This window comes from Homarus americanus, unplaced genomic scaffold (assembly GCF_018991925.1).
Source record: "Homarus americanus isolate GMGI-L3 unplaced genomic scaffold, GMGI_Hamer_2.0 scaffold4060, whole genome shotgun sequence".
Classification (NCBI taxonomy): Eukaryota; Metazoa; Arthropoda; class Malacostraca; order Decapoda; family Nephropidae; genus Homarus; species Homarus americanus.
The window spans coordinates 11,281,451-11,300,460 of NW_024746161.1; the positions used below are offsets into that span (position 1 = coordinate 11,281,451).

At 33.9% G+C, this 19,010-nt stretch overlaps 1 protein-coding gene across 8 annotated transcripts in view; it reads right to left on the minus strand.

Annotated features, from left to right (window-relative positions):
- Nucleotides 1-19,010, minus strand: part of LOC121879024 (TBC1 domain family member 1-like) — a 43,971-nt gene that overhangs the window by 6,175 nt on the left and 18,786 nt on the right. For 7 of the 8 annotated variants that reach the window (XM_042385490.1, XM_042385497.1, XM_042385496.1 and 4 more), the window contains 7 exons: nt 16,576-16,711; nt 15,467-15,610; nt 13,633-13,793; nt 13,000-13,151; nt 11,850-11,983; nt 9,983-10,123; nt 5,459-5,467 (listed from right to left, as the gene is read on the minus strand). In XM_042385490.1, the coding sequence (XP_042241424.1) occupies nt 5,459-5,467; nt 9,983-10,123; nt 11,850-11,983; nt 13,000-13,151; nt 13,633-13,793; nt 15,467-15,610; nt 16,576-16,711 (877 nt within the window). The remainder of the gene's footprint in view (nt 1-5,458; nt 5,468-9,982; nt 10,124-11,849; nt 11,984-12,999; nt 13,152-13,632; nt 13,794-15,466; nt 15,611-16,575; nt 16,712-19,010) is intronic. The other variant, XM_042385492.1, reaches the window with a different exon arrangement.

The window sequence follows — 19,010 nt, forward strand, 5'->3', positions numbered from 1 at the left end:
ATGCATTTAATTATCTAAACAAATTATTTACCGAAAACAATTACTGTATATAAAACATAACCAAATTCTCATGATAAAATATTCACACATGCCTATGCTAAGATAGTAATCAATATATCCCTATTTGATTACATAATAAATATAATTTAGTCCACTCTGCAAAGTTCAAGTCTCCTGATTATATCCACATACTTCAAACAAATACACTATTGTAATAACATTTGGTAATGCAAGCTCATTCCAAGAACTCCCAACTAAAGTTGCATATAAAAGTAAAGGAACATATCTTTCCATGCCCTACAGTTTTGAATATACAGTATTACTGTAATAACAGAAGTAAAGGAGACATTGATGTGTCATCAACATCATAGTCTAAACAGACATTGTGTATTAGTACCTGTAATCACTTCGTGCAGTTTAAATGAAAATTTCCATTATGATGAGATATAAATCTCCTTATGATATATTACCTGGTTTGTGTTTCCAAGAAATATATTTTTTGAAAAGTAAATATTGAACAAATATAATTTTATTTTCTTGGATAGGGGGGTAATTTCACATGTGCAAATTTCTCCCCTTAAGTTGTGTGATCCAGATCACATAATTTTCACTGAACAGTAATTAAAAACCAAATGGGTATATCTTAAAAACAGAAGCTGCACAGTATAACCACATACTGCATATGATTGGCTTACACACAATATGGGAAGCAATGACAGCTAAATATATACAAGTGCCTTTGAAGACAAAAGTAAAAGCCTTTTAATACTGTCCTTGCTAAAACAAACTAAGATGCTGCTCTAGTATTAGACAAATTGTTATTCCAAAAAATTAATATGAGGAAATCAATAGAAGCTGAAAAAAAATATTGGCATAGTTAAATGAATATAAGCTTAGAAATCCTTCAAACAAAACTCATACTGTCTATTAAAAAAATCCCCCAGGGACCCTACCAAGAAGCTTACAATAATGGTATTGTACTTAGCTGTGAAAGCATATTTCAGGAAGTCCAACCTAGAGTCTACAATACTGCAGAGCCTGACAGAAAACTATCCTCCTCCATTCCTTCCAACTCAAACCCTGAGAAGGAGAAAGGGCCATTCAAACCCAATGGAGGAGAGGAAATCCTATTCTGATTTACTGCTGAGGGAGCTAATCACTAAGTATTCTTCCTAAACCTTTTCAGGCTCCTGAAACCAATTATCATTCAGGGAAGGATCTACAGTCTAACTCTAAAATAGGACTCACCCCAACATGTACACTAATGCCCCCCCCACCCCAAAAGGCCTTAACAAACTGGAGGTGGCATCAAAGTCTCCTCTGTAAAGTTGAGTAATATTATCTAAAATCCTGTAACAAATCTGACAGTACTTTGGACGAAATGAGTTCAAAGCACATCAATGATCATGGACACAACTTGTGGCTGCAAATCACTTGAAAAAAACACTAAGTCACCTAAAACCATTTAACTAAAAATCTCAGTGACTAAGATATCAATACAGTATTCCATTTTGACAATGTAAACTCAGTGAGAAATCAAACAACCCAAATTCATTCATGTTGCAAAAGGAATAAACTAACAGCCTATTTGATTTACTGAAAACAATATAACTTTGAGAAAACTGTCCTTGACCTACATTTTCCCTTCTTGGTGCACTGCCTGTGGAAAGGGCCTTTGAGTGAACCATATAGTAAATAGTATGGATTGTTTGGTTAAAATGCTTTTTACTGGAGAGCATAACTCAATCTTGTGGTGATGGGTCATATTAATGATTATATCACACTCATCATAGCTACTCCATGCCAATTTTCATTCGCGTTTCCATAAACAATTCGTTGCCTAACATTCTCATGTAATAATCCAACTGAAAAATTAGTCCCGAAAAGGATTTTCTTGTGCTCCACTGCAAAACATAATAATAATAATAGTTGCCCCTTATGTTTGAGGGCTGGCCCTAGGTCCACCTTGGTGTGAATTTATATGAGAACCTGTAATGTATACAGGTTAAAATATTGTGCAAAGGTGTGAATTTGTTTAAAGTGTAGATGTTGTCACCAACACAACAACCACACCATAAGTTAATGAGCTACATGACCCAGTGTCAAGGAATACTAAAATCCAAAAAGATCGGATAATTTGCCAACTGTACTGGCTCACCATTACCCTGGAATGTGATCCTCAAATCGATTAACATCCAGGTTCCCCATTACTGCTAGATATACGCAGGCAAATGGCATAAAGAAACTTGACCATAGTTTCACCCTACCCTGGGATCAAACCCAATGATCACTCACTTGTGAGGCAAGCATGCTGACCATTACACCATAGATTAATAGAAATAATAGTTGGTCTTTTGTTTCTCAAAAGTGCAAGTTCTTCATCTGTGAAGACCTATGACCAACTTTGATTTAGGCATTCTCCTCTTTCTCTTGGGACAATACAGGTAGTGTATACAGTATATGTTATATATAGTTTCTTTAAAATATTTGCAAGAGTTAAGCTCCAAACAGGAAAAAGTTTATGCACCTCCAGATACGCTGACACACAATTAGATGGATAAATAAACAGACTCATAAGTCATAACTTTCTCAGCCATATTTTCAAATTGAGAAAATAAAAAAAATAAATTACCCTCTTCACTTAGCCCATCATTATATTAACTCTTACGCTGGCCGCTCGTGCGGTCCAAATCTCACCCATAGACCAGCCGATGACACTATCTGCATCATCCAAAATGCGTAGACTTTTCATTTAATTTATTTTTAATTTATCAGCCACAGGTATAATTATGCAAATTTCTTTTTTATTGACATAAAAAGATAAACTATTATATCTGATTAAGTGATAAAATAACAATATAGTTGTATAAATAATATGGGATGGCTGAAAATGAGTGTGGAAAGATAATATCTTACACACCGGATCCGCACGCGGGTGGTCTAGCCAGTGTGAGTGCCGAAGGTCACGGGAGACATCTAGCTCCCTTCAGCCCGCGAAGTGACACAAATAGTGTCATTGGCCAGTTCCAGAGAAAATTATACTTCATTAAGGGATGGAAAAAATGTCTGAAGCATGCTTGTTTTCTCTTGTATAGGTGTTGTCACTAACAGCAATATCTCCCACCTCAGTTCCTCTCATCCCATTGTGAAAAACTCTTAAATGACATAATTATTGGCACATGATGCACATATACAGTAATGACTAGCACATTCACATATGCTGCTGTATAACTTCTCATACCCAGTGTAAGCTTGATATCAACAATTCAAGTTTCTGTTTTTAAGATACAGTTTGATTTTTCCTTGATATTGAAAAGGCTCCTATGATCAGGCCAATAAGTGATGAAGACTGGATATAATTAGGAAACCAACTCTGCACCATCATATACTGTACCTACATTTCTTCCTAAGTTGATAATTGTTGTAGAAAATTAATACTGAAAAGATATAAATTAGTATTCTTTTGTTACAGTTGAATTGATGATATGTCTTACCATTACAGTCAAGTTATTTGAAAAATATGAAGACTGTTCTACTAAATGCATTAAGGCTTTATCACAACAATCTTTGAGCACTTAGAAAATATTTGACACAATAATCTAAATTACAGGTGATATACTTACACTGTACTTTCATAAGGAAATGCTCACTTAATTTTTAAAATCAACTACCCCTACTCAAAACAACAAATGTTAGACAAATGAGCACATAACACTCCTATATAAAAAGGAATTAGTTGAAATGCCATCTGTCAACTCTATTTCACCCCTACCTTAACATGATACAACAGATGCACTAACTTAGGAAGCTTTCAGCATCTTCATACCTTTTAGATACCTCCTATAACATGCAAGGGATGCAGATGATCTATTCCATGAGGCCAGACCTACAAAGCATGTCTTAAGATGCCTACAAGTGTGTGTACACTTCCAAATTAATAACAATAAGCAGGGAGTTGTTTAAAACAGTAACTAAAGCAGTAATGAAATCAAGAAGCAATCCTAAGCTTTGTACTTCTGGAAGTATAGTACTATACAGTACTAGAAAACATCATATAATATATATATATAAATATATATGTATGTATGTATGTATGTATGTATGTATGTAATACTGTAATAATAATAAAACTAAACGGTTTATTAATAGAGATGAAGTCGGTGGCTGAAAATATACAGACTTACATTTGATTTAGACATAATGATATAATATGCATTGAATACATCATTTACAGGGCTGTACAGTACATAAATCAGGAGTTGTTTATTATTTTAACAATATATATATATATATATATATATATATATATATATATATATATATATATATATATATATATATATATATATATATATATATATATATAACTGACTTCTAGAACGCCTGAACCTGGCAGCTTGACTGAGAGCGTAACGCTGGACCACCAGGATACTAAGCAGTCTAGACTTTCTGTTATATTTCACACACTTCAACAAGCTTATGGCGCCGTGAACCTCAAGTGGGACTACCCGGTATCGTAGGTGGTCAAATAGCGTTTTTACCAAATCGGCAAACACGAGGATCCATATATATTTCATTAGCCCAATAAACAAGTGAAATTTCATACAATCAACACTCAACCGCCAGGATTACCTGACCTGAGCACATGACTGTGACCGGTCACAGTCATGTATATATATATATATATATATATATATATATATATATATATATATATATATATATATATATATATATATATATATATATATATATATATATATATATATATTACAGTATATATACACACACACACACACACACACACACACAGCTCCTCCCCGACTTACGACGGGGCTAAGGACCCAAATCAAGGTTGTAAGTCGAAAATGCTTAAATAATACATAGAAAATCTAAAATGGGTGTCTCTTTTTCTTCTCAGCACTACAAAACTTTCACTTTTAAGCTTGACAGCCATTTTAAAGTGAAGTACACATGAAAAATTTTGTCTGTGTACTGACATTGGGACTCGAAAATACGTAATTTGACAAAATTTTGGTACGACTGAGGCAGGTCGTAAGTGCGGGTTGGTCGTAAGTCAAGTAGGTCGTAAGTAAGAGTGTGTGTGTGTGTGTGTGTGTGTGTGTGTGTGTGTGTGTGTGTGCGTGTGTGTGTAAGGAGGAACAGAAACCAGCTAAAAAATATACATATTACCTAAGAAATGCCATTCATGAAAACACACAGCAAATTAGTTAACAAAACAAATTCTAGTAGAAATCAAAGAAAAATCAGCTATAAAATGCAGCAATGCAGGATAACAAAAATACACACAAAATGAGCGAAACGTCAAGACCAGGAGGGTGTACTAGGCAACCTACGGATACATGTGACACAGCAGACGTAACAATTATCACACGACACTTGTAGTTTTGCAGTCCTTGGGATTCAGGGGCATAAATATTGGGAAAACTTAAATTACCTTTCTTTCCTATGAGATGCCAAGTAGGGAGGGTATAGAGAATTCAGTTTCAAATATATAATAAGTAAGTGATTTTCAAATGAGATATAATAATTATAATATATTAATAAAATGTGTAACTACTTTTTTCTTTTTAACATGATACTCTCAAAGATCGTGATCTAACCGACAGATGTCTATGGCACCCACCTAAGACTACAGCTGAACATATAATTCAACAGAAAATAAATACAGGTAGTAAGAGAAACACACAATACCTTTATAAGCATGGAACTAAAAGCATTCTGGCCATGCTGCAGCACAGTTGCCTTATTTTAAATTGTTCAATGACTCGAACTATCATCAGTGCTTCAATCAGATGAGAGGCCACCAAGCAAAGCTATAATCTACAAGAACCATCTGAAGACAACATCCACCCTCTCTCCTGACCAATAGATTGGACAGAAAGATATAAACTCATCAGAGCAAAACTATCATAACACATGCACATCATCCATCCACATACACCATCTGTCCCAAGTGGCATGAATTCCTATTGAAAACGTTGAAAACTGAACACACACACAAACCCATACTCTGACAAACATCTCTATATTCCCATGCCCAGGGAAGAGCAGACAATAAAGGTGAAGAAGAATGGTTATCCTCATTAGATCTGATTAGCTCTTTCTTTGTAATAGAATTTATCATATTTGACTTTTGAAGTTTTTCTTCTTGGGGTAATTTTTACATGCATAATGCAGCAAAAAAGAGGAGTGATGTAAAACTATGGCAATATAACAGATGAAGATATGACACAAAAACTCAGATCCTGTAATTGTTGATATATAAAAATTATGCAAAACAGAATGGTCCAGGATAGAACCAAGAAACAAAATAGAGTACACTAAGATATTTATGTTTCCAAACATTGATGAAACAACCTTTTCTTAGACCATCATGTAAGTATAGTTTGGGTGGCCATTAGGTGAATAAAGGTACAATTGATCATATATACAGAGGAGTGAAGAAACTCATTATTTGCAAAACCAGAAATACAATCCAGTGCAAATGCTTCATGTAAGATTCAAGTTTCAAAATGTGATGCAGAAACTGAACTTTCTTTTATATAAACAATACAAGGGCAAATTAACCAGTGTTGTACTGCATTATCTTCCCCATCTTGGTCACTGTTTTATGACCATTTTCCACACATTCATGAGATAGCCATGATTACTCTACCTGATGGCATGGTGTCCCATTTGCCGTCAGATAAATTTGAAGCAAGTTTTATAGATTGACGCACTTCCAATCACAAACCTACTTTTACAGAGTGGGAACTAGGCTTTATAGTGGGATTTCCAAGTTTCCTCTTAGCTGGTAAGACAGGGTTGCAACTTAGTGTGAAGCAAAGATAAAAATTACTAAAATGTTCGTAATTTGTTAATTACTGTACTGCAGAGTACATTTTACTGTTGATTTTGTTTTCGAAAGAAAGGAAGCAAAACTGATTATGATACAAAAATACTGCAGCCAAGACGATATCATTCACAAAGAATTTGTTTCCTCATACAGTACATCATTTTCCAAGAGAGTAAACTTTACAAAAAATATACAGTACGTATCTGAATTATCAGAGCAGTACAGTACCTAAAGACCGGGGAATACATTCTAGGACAAATGACCTAAGGTGTGAATACATTTACAAACTGACTTGAGAAGTGAATGCATTAACAACAAAGCAAAGGGTTAGTGTGAAGTGTAATGCAAGATTTTTTCTCTCACAAAAAAGCACAGCATCATACCAAAGCATGAGTTATAACCTGAAGAAAGTTAGTCAAAATGTCAAGGATAAAAAAAGTTTCGTCCATGGATAAAAATATCATCCTGAAACATCACAGTGACCATGTACGGTACTCTAATAACAAGGGAGGTGTGCTCCATGATGAACCAAATCAATTAATGCACTGTTGAGATAGGGGATAAATTCTCTAAATGGCCACCATGGTACACCATTAATACAAAGAATTACAGCACACTTTATTATGCAAAATGGTTAAAGTACTGTCAAGTTATTGTACAGAAATAATGACCTCTCTTACAAAAATAGAACTAGTTCCACATGCAGTGACAATGGTAGAGCACTGCCTTTTAATAGCGTAGTGCATCATACTGTATAAGGTAAATGTAGAATTCTTGACAAAATATGTTCGCTTTAGATGCAACCACAATAAAGTATACCATAAAATTCTAAAGTCTTTGAATTCCAAATCTGCAACAAATCAGATTAAATGCAAAAAAGTTTCCCTGAAAAGAATGACCACTCAAAAAGAAAAACAATCTCAACCTATTCAGATACTATCTAGAGATGAACAAAAACAAAAGAGGGAGAACCAATTCATAAAGCATCTCTGACTGATATATGTTTAACTTTAGCTAAAAAAATTTATGAACTAGCCATGGATAAACTGGGGAAGGCAACCCTTTATATCTTATCTAAATTTGGGTAAAAATTGATGTAGATCCTTAAATATTCCTCAATTATCCAGTCATAAGAACTAAAAGCCAACATAGTAGAGAAACAAAGTCCATACCATTGATCACCATAATGCTCAGTGGGTGGTTGTCAATCTGAATGAAGCTCTGATACCATGTCTATCCATTAGATTATTTTGTGATGTGGTGGGAAGGCAGCTGTGCATGCCCTTTGTCTCATGTTCTCTTAGTCCACATATGCAAATAGTACAAATTTCCTCTTATGCCAGTCCTTTATATGAGGTCTGCTCAAAATGTTCCAGGGCAGAATTATTTTTTGGAAAGCTTAAGGTCATATAGTTAATGAAATTTATAACCAAGCAGTGACTCCAGTGGCCCTGCCAATTAAAGTACCTCTGGTACTTTTCTTTCAAGATGGCATTACATTCCCACACGGCATTTCCCTTGATCTGTGGTACATACTGAAATCTCTTTTCTTTTAAGGTCTTTTAATTTTAAGAACTTAAGACAACTAGACCCCAGTTACATTTATGCAAGCTATTAATGATAATGTCTGGTATTGTATGTTTTCTTAGAAACCATTACAAAAAATGACTAAATTTGTGATTAATGATAATTTGTTGAAAAGTTTAAAATTTAGGTGTGTGTGTGTGTGTGTGTGAATAAGTTGGGTGTGTTGATGTATCTGACAAAATGTGGTTGTCCAATGAACCATTTGAATTGGGATATGTTCCTGAATTACATTTATAAATTTATTCTAGTACACGTAGTTATTTTTGTGGCCTAACTATTCTTAGAAAATTTTCTAGGCAGATAAAATTGGAAAAAATTTTAACATGGGGAGTTTAAAATATAGCAAAACTGCTTTTCTACTTTTCTATCAGTCATCCTAAGAACATGTTATGTCCTGATTTCCAAATAATAAGTGATAATTGATGATTTAATTTAATTTGTATTTGATTAAATGTTGCTATTTCCTCTCCTGTATAAGTTGCAGCATGCTGCATAATGTCTGACAAATTAAACAAGATCCATGCTAGTGGCTCTGCCAAGCAGAAAAAGAGCGCAGAGCTTGAGAGCAAAGTTGTCAAAAGTCACGTATTTTGGGGGGTAAAAGTACAGTCACCTGAAAGACAAGACAGTGACATTGAAACTGAGGCTACTGCCAGCAATGATACAACTCATACCAGCACCAATACACTACCCCGGACTTTGTCATTACATATAATTTGGAAAGGGGGCATAAGGGGTTAAAATTAATTTTGCACAATGGCCCTTAAGTGGAGTATGGCCACAACTGCAAATATTAAGTCTCACTCGATGATCAAATGATTCAGGACTCTCTTGACCAATAACTAAATCATACTGAATTTCTAGTTAAAAGGAATCACACTGTGAAACAATTACAAGCTATGGACAGATCACATATGTACACATATAAACTGTACACATACACTGAATTATTGTAAACAATGAAGAAAGCTGCAAAATATTATACAGTACTTTGTTAATAATAAATTATGATAGTCAACAGTGTCCTTTTTTTAAGCTTTCACTGTTATACAGTATAAAGGAAACATTGTGAAATATATCTACTTTACATAAATTGCCAAAAGCATGATAAATTTGAAGCCTTGAATGCTCAATCATCATTTCACTTATATCCTGGACTGTAAGGGCATGTACTAGGTACAGTATATATGTAATACCAGTACAGTAATATATATCCTTACAGAATTATTTAGAAGATAATGTGACTGAGAATTCGTTGCAAATGATGTGCTTAAGTACGTGATCATGCTTGTACTGTAGCCTGAAGACAAACATTATTCAATAGCTTGATGACTCAGGTTCACAATTATAAAATGTACAATAAAAACTGCTCCAGATTTGCCGATCTTATTTCTGGAGAGCATTACGATTAATCTATACAACAATATTACCAGTAGGAATATCTCAATAATATATACTGTAATTGTGTATCTGAGGTTCATCACAAAAAATTAAGCTCTGAAGTCAACTAAAAAAATGATAAACTCTTTGACTAACCGCGGTCAACAGAGAGATGAGACCCATTGAGCCCAATAGTTTCTGTCCGCTTCATCAATTTCTCGGTAATCATGCGCTCCTCATCTGTGAAATCCCGACGAATTCCAGATTCCTTCTCAATTGTAGGTTCTATAAACATTCCTGTTGAGTTAGAGAAGCAATGAATCAGTAATAAGAGCATGATCCAAGCAAAAAAAAAAAAAAAAAAAAAAAAAAAAAAAAAAATATATATATATATATATATATATATATATATATATATATATATATATATATATATATATATATATATATATATATATATATATATATATATATATATATATATATATATATATATATATATATTGATTGATAAAATCACACAGGAAAAGGGAAACAACGGAGCACCTTAGCTTTCGTCTTTATGCAAGACATCTTCAGAGGCAACTGAAGATGTGATTTTATCAAGATTTATCTTATCCACATTTTCATTGTGGATCTATATGAATATTATATATATATATATATATATATATATATATATATATATATATATATATATATATATATATATATATATATATATATATATATATATATATATATATATATATATATATATATATATACACACACACACACACACACAGTAATATCTCCGTTAACCAGAACAATTGGTACAGAGCACTTCCGGGAATGGGAGATTTCAGGGTAACAAAACGACTCTCAAAGCCAGAAAAATCCCTCATCCCTGGAATTTTCCGGGTAACGGAAAAATTTTCTTGGAAGTTCCAGAAATTGTGAATTACATCATCTTTTCATCTCTTGAACTCAGAAAAATATTCCCATCCCCAGAATTTTCTGGAATTTTTCCGGGTATCGGAAAAATTTTCTCGGAATTTCCGGAACATGTGCCTGATTTTCATCTCTCAAACCTGGAGAAAAACTCCCCCATCCCTGGAAATTTCCATACTGGGAAAATTTTCTCAGAATTTCCCAGAAAATTTCAATTCTGGCTATTGGAGAGTTCCGGGTTTGAGGGATATGGCTAACGGAGATATTACTGATACTTCTGTGCAATTTACGCCAATTAATTATTCTCAACAGTACAGGAGGTAGAACGTCCGCCTATTCCCACAACCGTTTTTTTTAAGTTGATTTTTTCTCAATTTATCCGCGGTGGGGGTTACTGCCAGCAGCACCCTAACCCGGGGCTTAAGAGCTAAGGATGTTTTGTCTTTATCAAAGTTAATAAATTGTATGATAAACTAAACTAATACTGACAATACTGAAAATAAACCAGGAATCTTAACTGGTGAGGAACATCTTTACTACTGAAATAATAGCTGTAGAACTGTGTGACCCAACACAAGGTCAGTCCCAGAATATTATGGATCAGATAAAAATGAAGTAGCTATGAAATAAAATCCTGTGACACATGGGAGGAGGAAAGAGAGATGCTTTAGGAACTAAGAATCACTGAGAAAGATCAAAACAACCCAATTTTTCCCACAAAATAACCTGGTTTATAGTAAGCCAGCTAAGAGTCTTCTCAAGTCTAATACACAATATTCAAATGGAAAATGAAGAGCGAGACCTAATCTTTACTTGCTATTATTTTACTTTTTTCCAACATTTATCTTTTACATAAATTTTTAAATTTCTGCAATTTCCAAGAATTATTGATGAAAAACTCACTTGACATGCATCAACTTAGTACCTAACTCTTTCAGCCCCTATAAATATCACAAAATAAACTGTGTTAGATTTTTGAGACCATTATTCACAACTACTACTTCTACGCCAACCTAAATCAATAGTTGTCACAAGTTTTGCTATAAAACAAAAAAGGAATCTTGTCAAGAGACCTAGTACTTCTACTTACCAAAAGGTTGCTGTGGTAATTCCCCATCTGGTGGTGCTCCAGGATGATCTAATTTGGCTTTCTTTAACTCATCCATTGACTTTTCCAAACTCTCTATCACATAGTCATCTTCATAACCAAAATTTTTCTCCAACCTGCAACAATAAGAAGAAATGTAATACCTGTATGAAATATCTTGACCATGGAAACAGGTTATCTGTTCTGAGTTTGATACAGTCCCTTTTCCTCTAGTCCTAAGATGAGGGTGAGTAACCTCACTGCCTTGTAGTTGATCACTGATATGAAAAAAGGAACAAGAAGAGTGGGTATGAGAGAGATTCTAAAATGGAAAGATATGAAAAGTTGCAAGGAAATCATTAGATGACATATAGTGATAGTAATGGAAGATTTGAATGCAAGAGTTGATGATAAGTAACAAAGCATTATGGAAAACTATAGTCCCAAAAATTAATGGAAATAGAGACATTAAAAACAAAAATTGAGAGAGAAGAGATATAGTGGACAGAAGAATTAAATATAAACAGATTCATGTGAATGTACTTCATGGTGTGACAAACACAGTTTCTGACCATTACTCCTGTACTTGGTAGAAACATGATTAATTGTAAATGGGACTTCAGGTTGAAAGAAATTCTAAGCAGTGAGAAACTGATCAGCAGGAAAAAAGTAGCAAAAATATTTCAAGAAATTATCAAGACAAGAAAGATACAAATAAGAAGAATGGAAATGGTTCAAGAGTGCAGTCAGAGAAAGTGGAGCTTAAGTGTGTGAGTACAAGGAAATTGTATGGAAAACAAGAAAGAATGGTTAAACGATAGATTGGCTGCACTCATTAAAGAAAAGAGGGGGCATCTGAACACCAGCTGCAAGGAGTGACATAAGATAGGTGGAGTACTGTACAGAGAGATTAGAAGGAAAGTAAAGAGTGGTGAAAGAACAGAAAAGTGGAAGATTAAAAGTAGGAAAGGATGTCACAAAGTTTAAAAGAAAAAGAAGCCATTCTGGATTAACAAAATAGGGAGAGAAACCTAAGAGAACAAATGAAAGTGACAGTTCGTGTAAAATGATATCAGCCATCAATGAGAATGCTGGATAAGAACATAGGTGACCATATTTAATAGTAGAATTTATATTAAACTGAAATACTAACTTTTTCTGCAGATAGTCTAAAATCTGGTCCATATCTAGACGGGCTATTTGACGACGATGTAGCTTGAGGACAGTATAGGCAAAGGCAATTAGGAGGTGCTCTCCTACCATCAAAAAGATGTCCCACAGCCGCAGGGTTAAAGTGAATGGAACCTGTGGGCAAGATGGAAAAACCATTAGTGGCCATTTACACATCACTTCTCTACCTGTACTGTGTAATTTTCATGTTCATTTCTCATACTGAGCATGCAACTAGAAATGACTCATGTCAATACCATGTGCATGTGTGTGTGTGTGTGTGCGTGTGTGTGCGCGCGCTATTGGGTTAGTGTACTAGATGAACAAGGGTATAAGACACACCAAAACTAATCCAAATATATATATATATATATATATATATATATATATATATATATATATATATAGTATATATATATATATATATATATATATATATATATATATATATATATATATATATATATATATATATATATATATATATATATATATATATATATATACTGTATATATATATATATAATATATATACAGTATATTATACTGTACAGTATACTGTGTGTACATAATAAAGTATATCATAGATTAATTTTGGATTTTGAAGGGGACCCACCCTATCAAGAAAACACTGAAAGAACCACTTGAGGGTGTAGAGTCCAGAATCTATGCAATTCCTTTCCAAGTGCTTTTTAAGCTTGGGGAGGAATTTTTCAAGTATTTTGTCATGGTGCTGTTGATATCGCAAAAGTTTTGGAAAGCCAGGTATGAAGAAGCCTGAAAAGACAAAAATAATAGTACATCAAAATAAATTCATGACAATACATACTGATTTCAGAGTTAAAAATATAATAAGTAAAACAGTACTAAAGCAGCATATAATATAAAAGTTGGAATACTCTGGTCTGAGTGAATAATAAACATAAAACACCCTGCAACATTGTTGCTACATTTGGTGAGCAGCTACAGAAATGAAGAGTTGGAATATGAAATCCCACTCTACACTCAAGGGGAAGATACAAATGACATGCATGATAAAAGCCAATAAAATAGTGAACAAGGGAATAAGTGAATTTGAATAAAAAAAATTTAAATAATTAATTAGAGCAACATTGCAAAATACTAATTATTATATAAACATTATCAAGATATTAGGTTCATGAGTCAACCTGTAGTTCAATGCAAAGAGTGATTTTTTAAAAAATAGGTGAAGTCTAGTTCCACCAAAGGCTAACAGGCCTAGACCTGACAATCATACAGTGTCCCAGACTGTGTAATATGACTTGTGGAGTACCTCAGATTTATGCCTAAGCTAAATGGCATAACCCCAATACCTTTTCAAAAGGGCACAGCACTAATCAAACCTCATTTATCCAACCTATTCTTAACCTGCTGTGTACAGTGTCCTCTCTGTGCTGAATAAAATCATCTGACATTAACCAAATAAAATATCAATAGTGGCATCCCTGTAGTGAAGGGCTTAAGAGTCACTTGAAGAGTTTACAGACGTTTAATCATGAAGATCAAAGGTACGAACATATAATTAGAGAAATCATCTTAAAATTTACTTTTCATAACAAAACTTTCCATGAAACAACGTGGCATGGCAGATCATGCATATTGTGCTTCAATCAAAGTTATTAGTTTTTACACTTATGCATTAATATTACTGGGTATTCTATGTTTAAATTAATTTTAGTCATCCAATACACTTGACCATCAAACATCCAGCTCAAGGAGCATCAAAACACCAATCCAAATCCATTCCTTCACAAATCTTGAATTTGAAAATTAGCAGATAGGTTTATGTATAAAAATCATATGCTTCACATCATATCTGTATAAAAGGCCCATAATAAGAAACAACTGGGCGTTCTTGCACAGAAAACAGCAGCCCTGTAACAAGAAAAAAAAAAGAAAAAGAAAAAAGACCCTGAAATCCCTTTTTATAATAAAGCATTGATCAGGAGACTTATGTACAGTACTGTGTCAATAAGCTTGAAGGCAGATGCCCCAGCAGACCCAGGACATATCAACGTACAAGTGGAAGCACAGTACATTATAGCCTTACCTCACAAGTGTGACTAAGTTTATATAGTAATTGTATTCTGGATATACAGTTAAGTGAAAAATTTGAAAGAGGAGATTGAGCCTAAAATCCTATTCTATAAACAAGTTATGACAGAGCTTCTTTGTATAATTAACAACTCCAGAGGTCATAAGACCAGGGACCCAGCATGTGACTAGGATTTAAAACCAAATAAATATGATTAATAGATTGTCAAAATATCAAATACTAATCACAAATAATCAAACTGTCTTGTCAGTATGATATTCTCTTATATGCACAACAGAAATTATTAACAAGAAAAATAATATAAAAGTTAAGACACTAAATACAATTTATATTTCTTAATTAAACATCAAAATCCTTATCTTATTGAGCTCACCGTGCATAGAATATTTAGGCGAGGACATAAGGGCAGAGAGCGCCCAAAAAGCATCCTCTTCATTCAGGTACATGAGTAACAAAGCAGCAATCTGGGACATTCCTTGGCAGTAACCCACTTCTTGGTTGTACATAGAGTAGGCAACTGAAAAAGAATAATAATAATAATAATAATAATAATAATAATAATAATAATAATAATAATAATAATAATAATAATAATAATAATAATAATAATAATAATAATAATAGTACCAATCTAGGCAGCATCAACCTAACACTTCACTAGTGATATACAGTACAGTATTTCAATGCATTTCAGTTGTTCCTCAGATCTGGCATAAACTATATATTAAAACTGATGATACGTAACAATAGGGGTCAGACAATTGTACAGTAGTTATTACATCTATTTACCAAGATGTTCTCTTTACAAAGACTGAAGGTAGTTGAAGCAAAAATTTTTAAACTGTTAAGAGGTTGTATGATATGTAAATTAGAAAATAATATAATGTAAATACTCAAATATAGTTCAAGTTTTTATGATAAAATTTTTAAGCAAAAAGTAAGTCGAACTGTATATGCATAGTATCATTGAGGGGTTAAAATTCATGCATTTCCACGGGTCAGTTACGGTGAACAATAGCTACCTGGGCCATGCTCGCGGTAAGCTAACCTTACCGAGCTGTGAGGTGCTATGGTTATTTTACAACTCATAATTTTGAGTAAATATTCGTACCCTGTACGAATACCCTGTAAACATTTCTTTGTGCATGAGTTAGGAGACTGAGCTGGGGAAGTGGGAGGGAGCTGAGGGGAGAGGGTCCAGTTGTTGTCGAGTTGGCAGAGGCAGAGTCCCAGCCCAGGTAGGCTGTATTGCTATGGGCACTGGCGAGTGTTGAGATGGTCAAGTAGCCAGCATCTATGCAAATGGCGGTTGTGTTAAACTTTCATTTAGTTTTCCTTAATGGTTTTAACTGCATTTTTTTAACCACAATTTCTACAGTTTAGAAGAGTCAACATTCAGATGATCAATTAATTAACCAAGCACCAACTCATTTATTAGTACAACTAGCAAAGGTTATCTGTAAGAGATACTTTAGTTCTCACCAAGAACATGGAAGAGCTGCTGTTGCTTCTCATCATATCTCTTACGAAACATAGTATGGTCCCTATATGTTCTATTTACATCCAAGTCAATCTGTCGGACATCTGTAGACCACTTGCATCCAAGTCTCTTCATTTCCTGTTCATTAAAATAAAAAAGCATTATACATTTATATATATACTGTAGTTCCCATACATAACATCATTTCTACCTGAGACAACAAAAGAAATAGATTACATATCAAACTCATGAAATTAATTTTTCTAATTCACTATTAACATGAAATCTTCAACAAAGGGATTAGTGAATGCAATATTACAAAATAAGTGTAATAACGACACAACTACTGTTGGACAACAATCACAGCAATAGTTTCAAAAAATTACCAAAAACTATATTATTAACTTATATGTTTAATAATTCATTCCTCCCAGAGCTTGAATGTAACAGCACTAAGAATGTTGCACAAACCTCTCAACATGATCAAACTTCTAAATGTTAAAACTTTGATTTAACTCTTAGACACATCTGATAATGAATTCTATATATTGCTTTGGCCCTCATGTGATTGAAGTCATCACTGCTTGTTTACTTATCACGTAAGCAAAGCACAGAATACTTGTTTAGCCAAATAAGTACCTGTAAAGTATTAAAGTACAGGAGGTCCCCGACTTACGAACAACCACCGATACAAATGGGGTCTAACTTGAAATTTACAGTATTTTATTTACATGATGACTTATTTTTTATTTTCATTTTCTGTATTTTGTCATTCAATTTCTTCTTTTGTCTTAAATTAAGTGATTTTAGATGTATATAAGGACTTAGACTATGATATAGTGGGATTTTAAATATTGTTATGTAAGTACGGTATGCACACAGCATGTGTTCCGACTTACGTACAAATCCGACTTATGAACATCCTCAAGAACAGAACCTGTTTATAACCTGGGGACCCCCTGTAGTGTTTACCTGTTTAGCCACTACATAAGTGAGGAACTTAAGTATTTGGCCATCACTTAAGTGAAACAATGACATCTTGCTTAACTGTAACTGAAGCAGTTTATACCAGTTAGCTTTAAGTGAAATACTCATTACTTGCTTTGCCAAAACATACCGTAAGTGAATATTCATTACTTGTTTACCAATCACATACGTAAAGAAATAACTATTTGTTTACCTTTCACATAAAACACAGTCACAAATTAATCAGCCGTCTCATACCGGGTAAGTGAAGCAGGTCCAGCACAGTACTGTTGCTTATATATCATAGGAGTGAAGCAAGTCACTACTGTACTTGTTAAGGCTTAACACAAGTACAGTGACCCCTCGTTTAACGAAATTTCGGTTAACGAACTGCCTTCCATAAGGATCTTCAATTCGGTTAACGAATTTCTTACGAACCGACCTCAACATGTTTTCGCTTGCACTGACCGGGCAACCAGCTTTAGTATCAGTCCGCCAATGCATTAATCGGTTCTAGGGCTTAAATTCCTTACTATTTTAGTAAATATCAAGAAGTTTATACTATTCAATAATTTTAAAAGTTTAATATTCAATTTTTTAGTCATTTTAACAATTATTGAACATAATTGAAGGTAAAGTGACTAGTTTAATGCGCGGCATCCAGCCTCTTAACACAGCAAACAGGCGTTAGTCTCTCTCTGTTTTCACTGGAGGTAACATCTTGCTTGAGAGTCTCTTCAACTAAATGCTTTTTTCTGTGTTTCTAAGCAAATTATTGGTCATTTTGAAATATATTTTACATATTGACAATATATAATGCAGTGCAGTGTTGATTTAAAGAAAATAATCTTGAAATACACCAAGAGAACTAAAATTTTATGGATGAAATGGTGCCATAGGGTGACTTCTCTTCCACCCCAATGCCTTCTCTTCTCCCTTCTCCTCCACCCCCATTCTAATCCCCATCATCATCATCCAGGAGCCTTCTACATACACACCTCAAAGTAAGTGAACTTTTCTACCATTTTTGTTGAATTTAGGCAATTTTCGGTGAGCTGGAACCAATTACCCAAAAACCCATTGAAACAATGGTTTCGGTTAACGAACGACCTTCTGGAACGGATTGAGTTCGTTAACCGAGGGGTCACTGTACTGCAGTCAATAAATGTTTTAGCCAAAACATAAAAGAAGCAATTACACAATCATCACCCTGAACAGAAAAGAGAGAAACAAACCAGACAGTCACTAAAAGTGGAGATCACATGCTCATGCTGACAACAAAAAATATGAGCGCTGCCACGCAGTCACCTGGTGCACTACTGTACCAAACTATATTCTATGGTGATGCCACATTGCCGCAAACATGTACTTCAACGATTATCAATCAGTATTGGTGTTGCTACTTTCATGTGTTTTTTGTTTACCTTACAGAGAGAGGACATCACTAACTCTCACACTGTGCTCTGTTTTG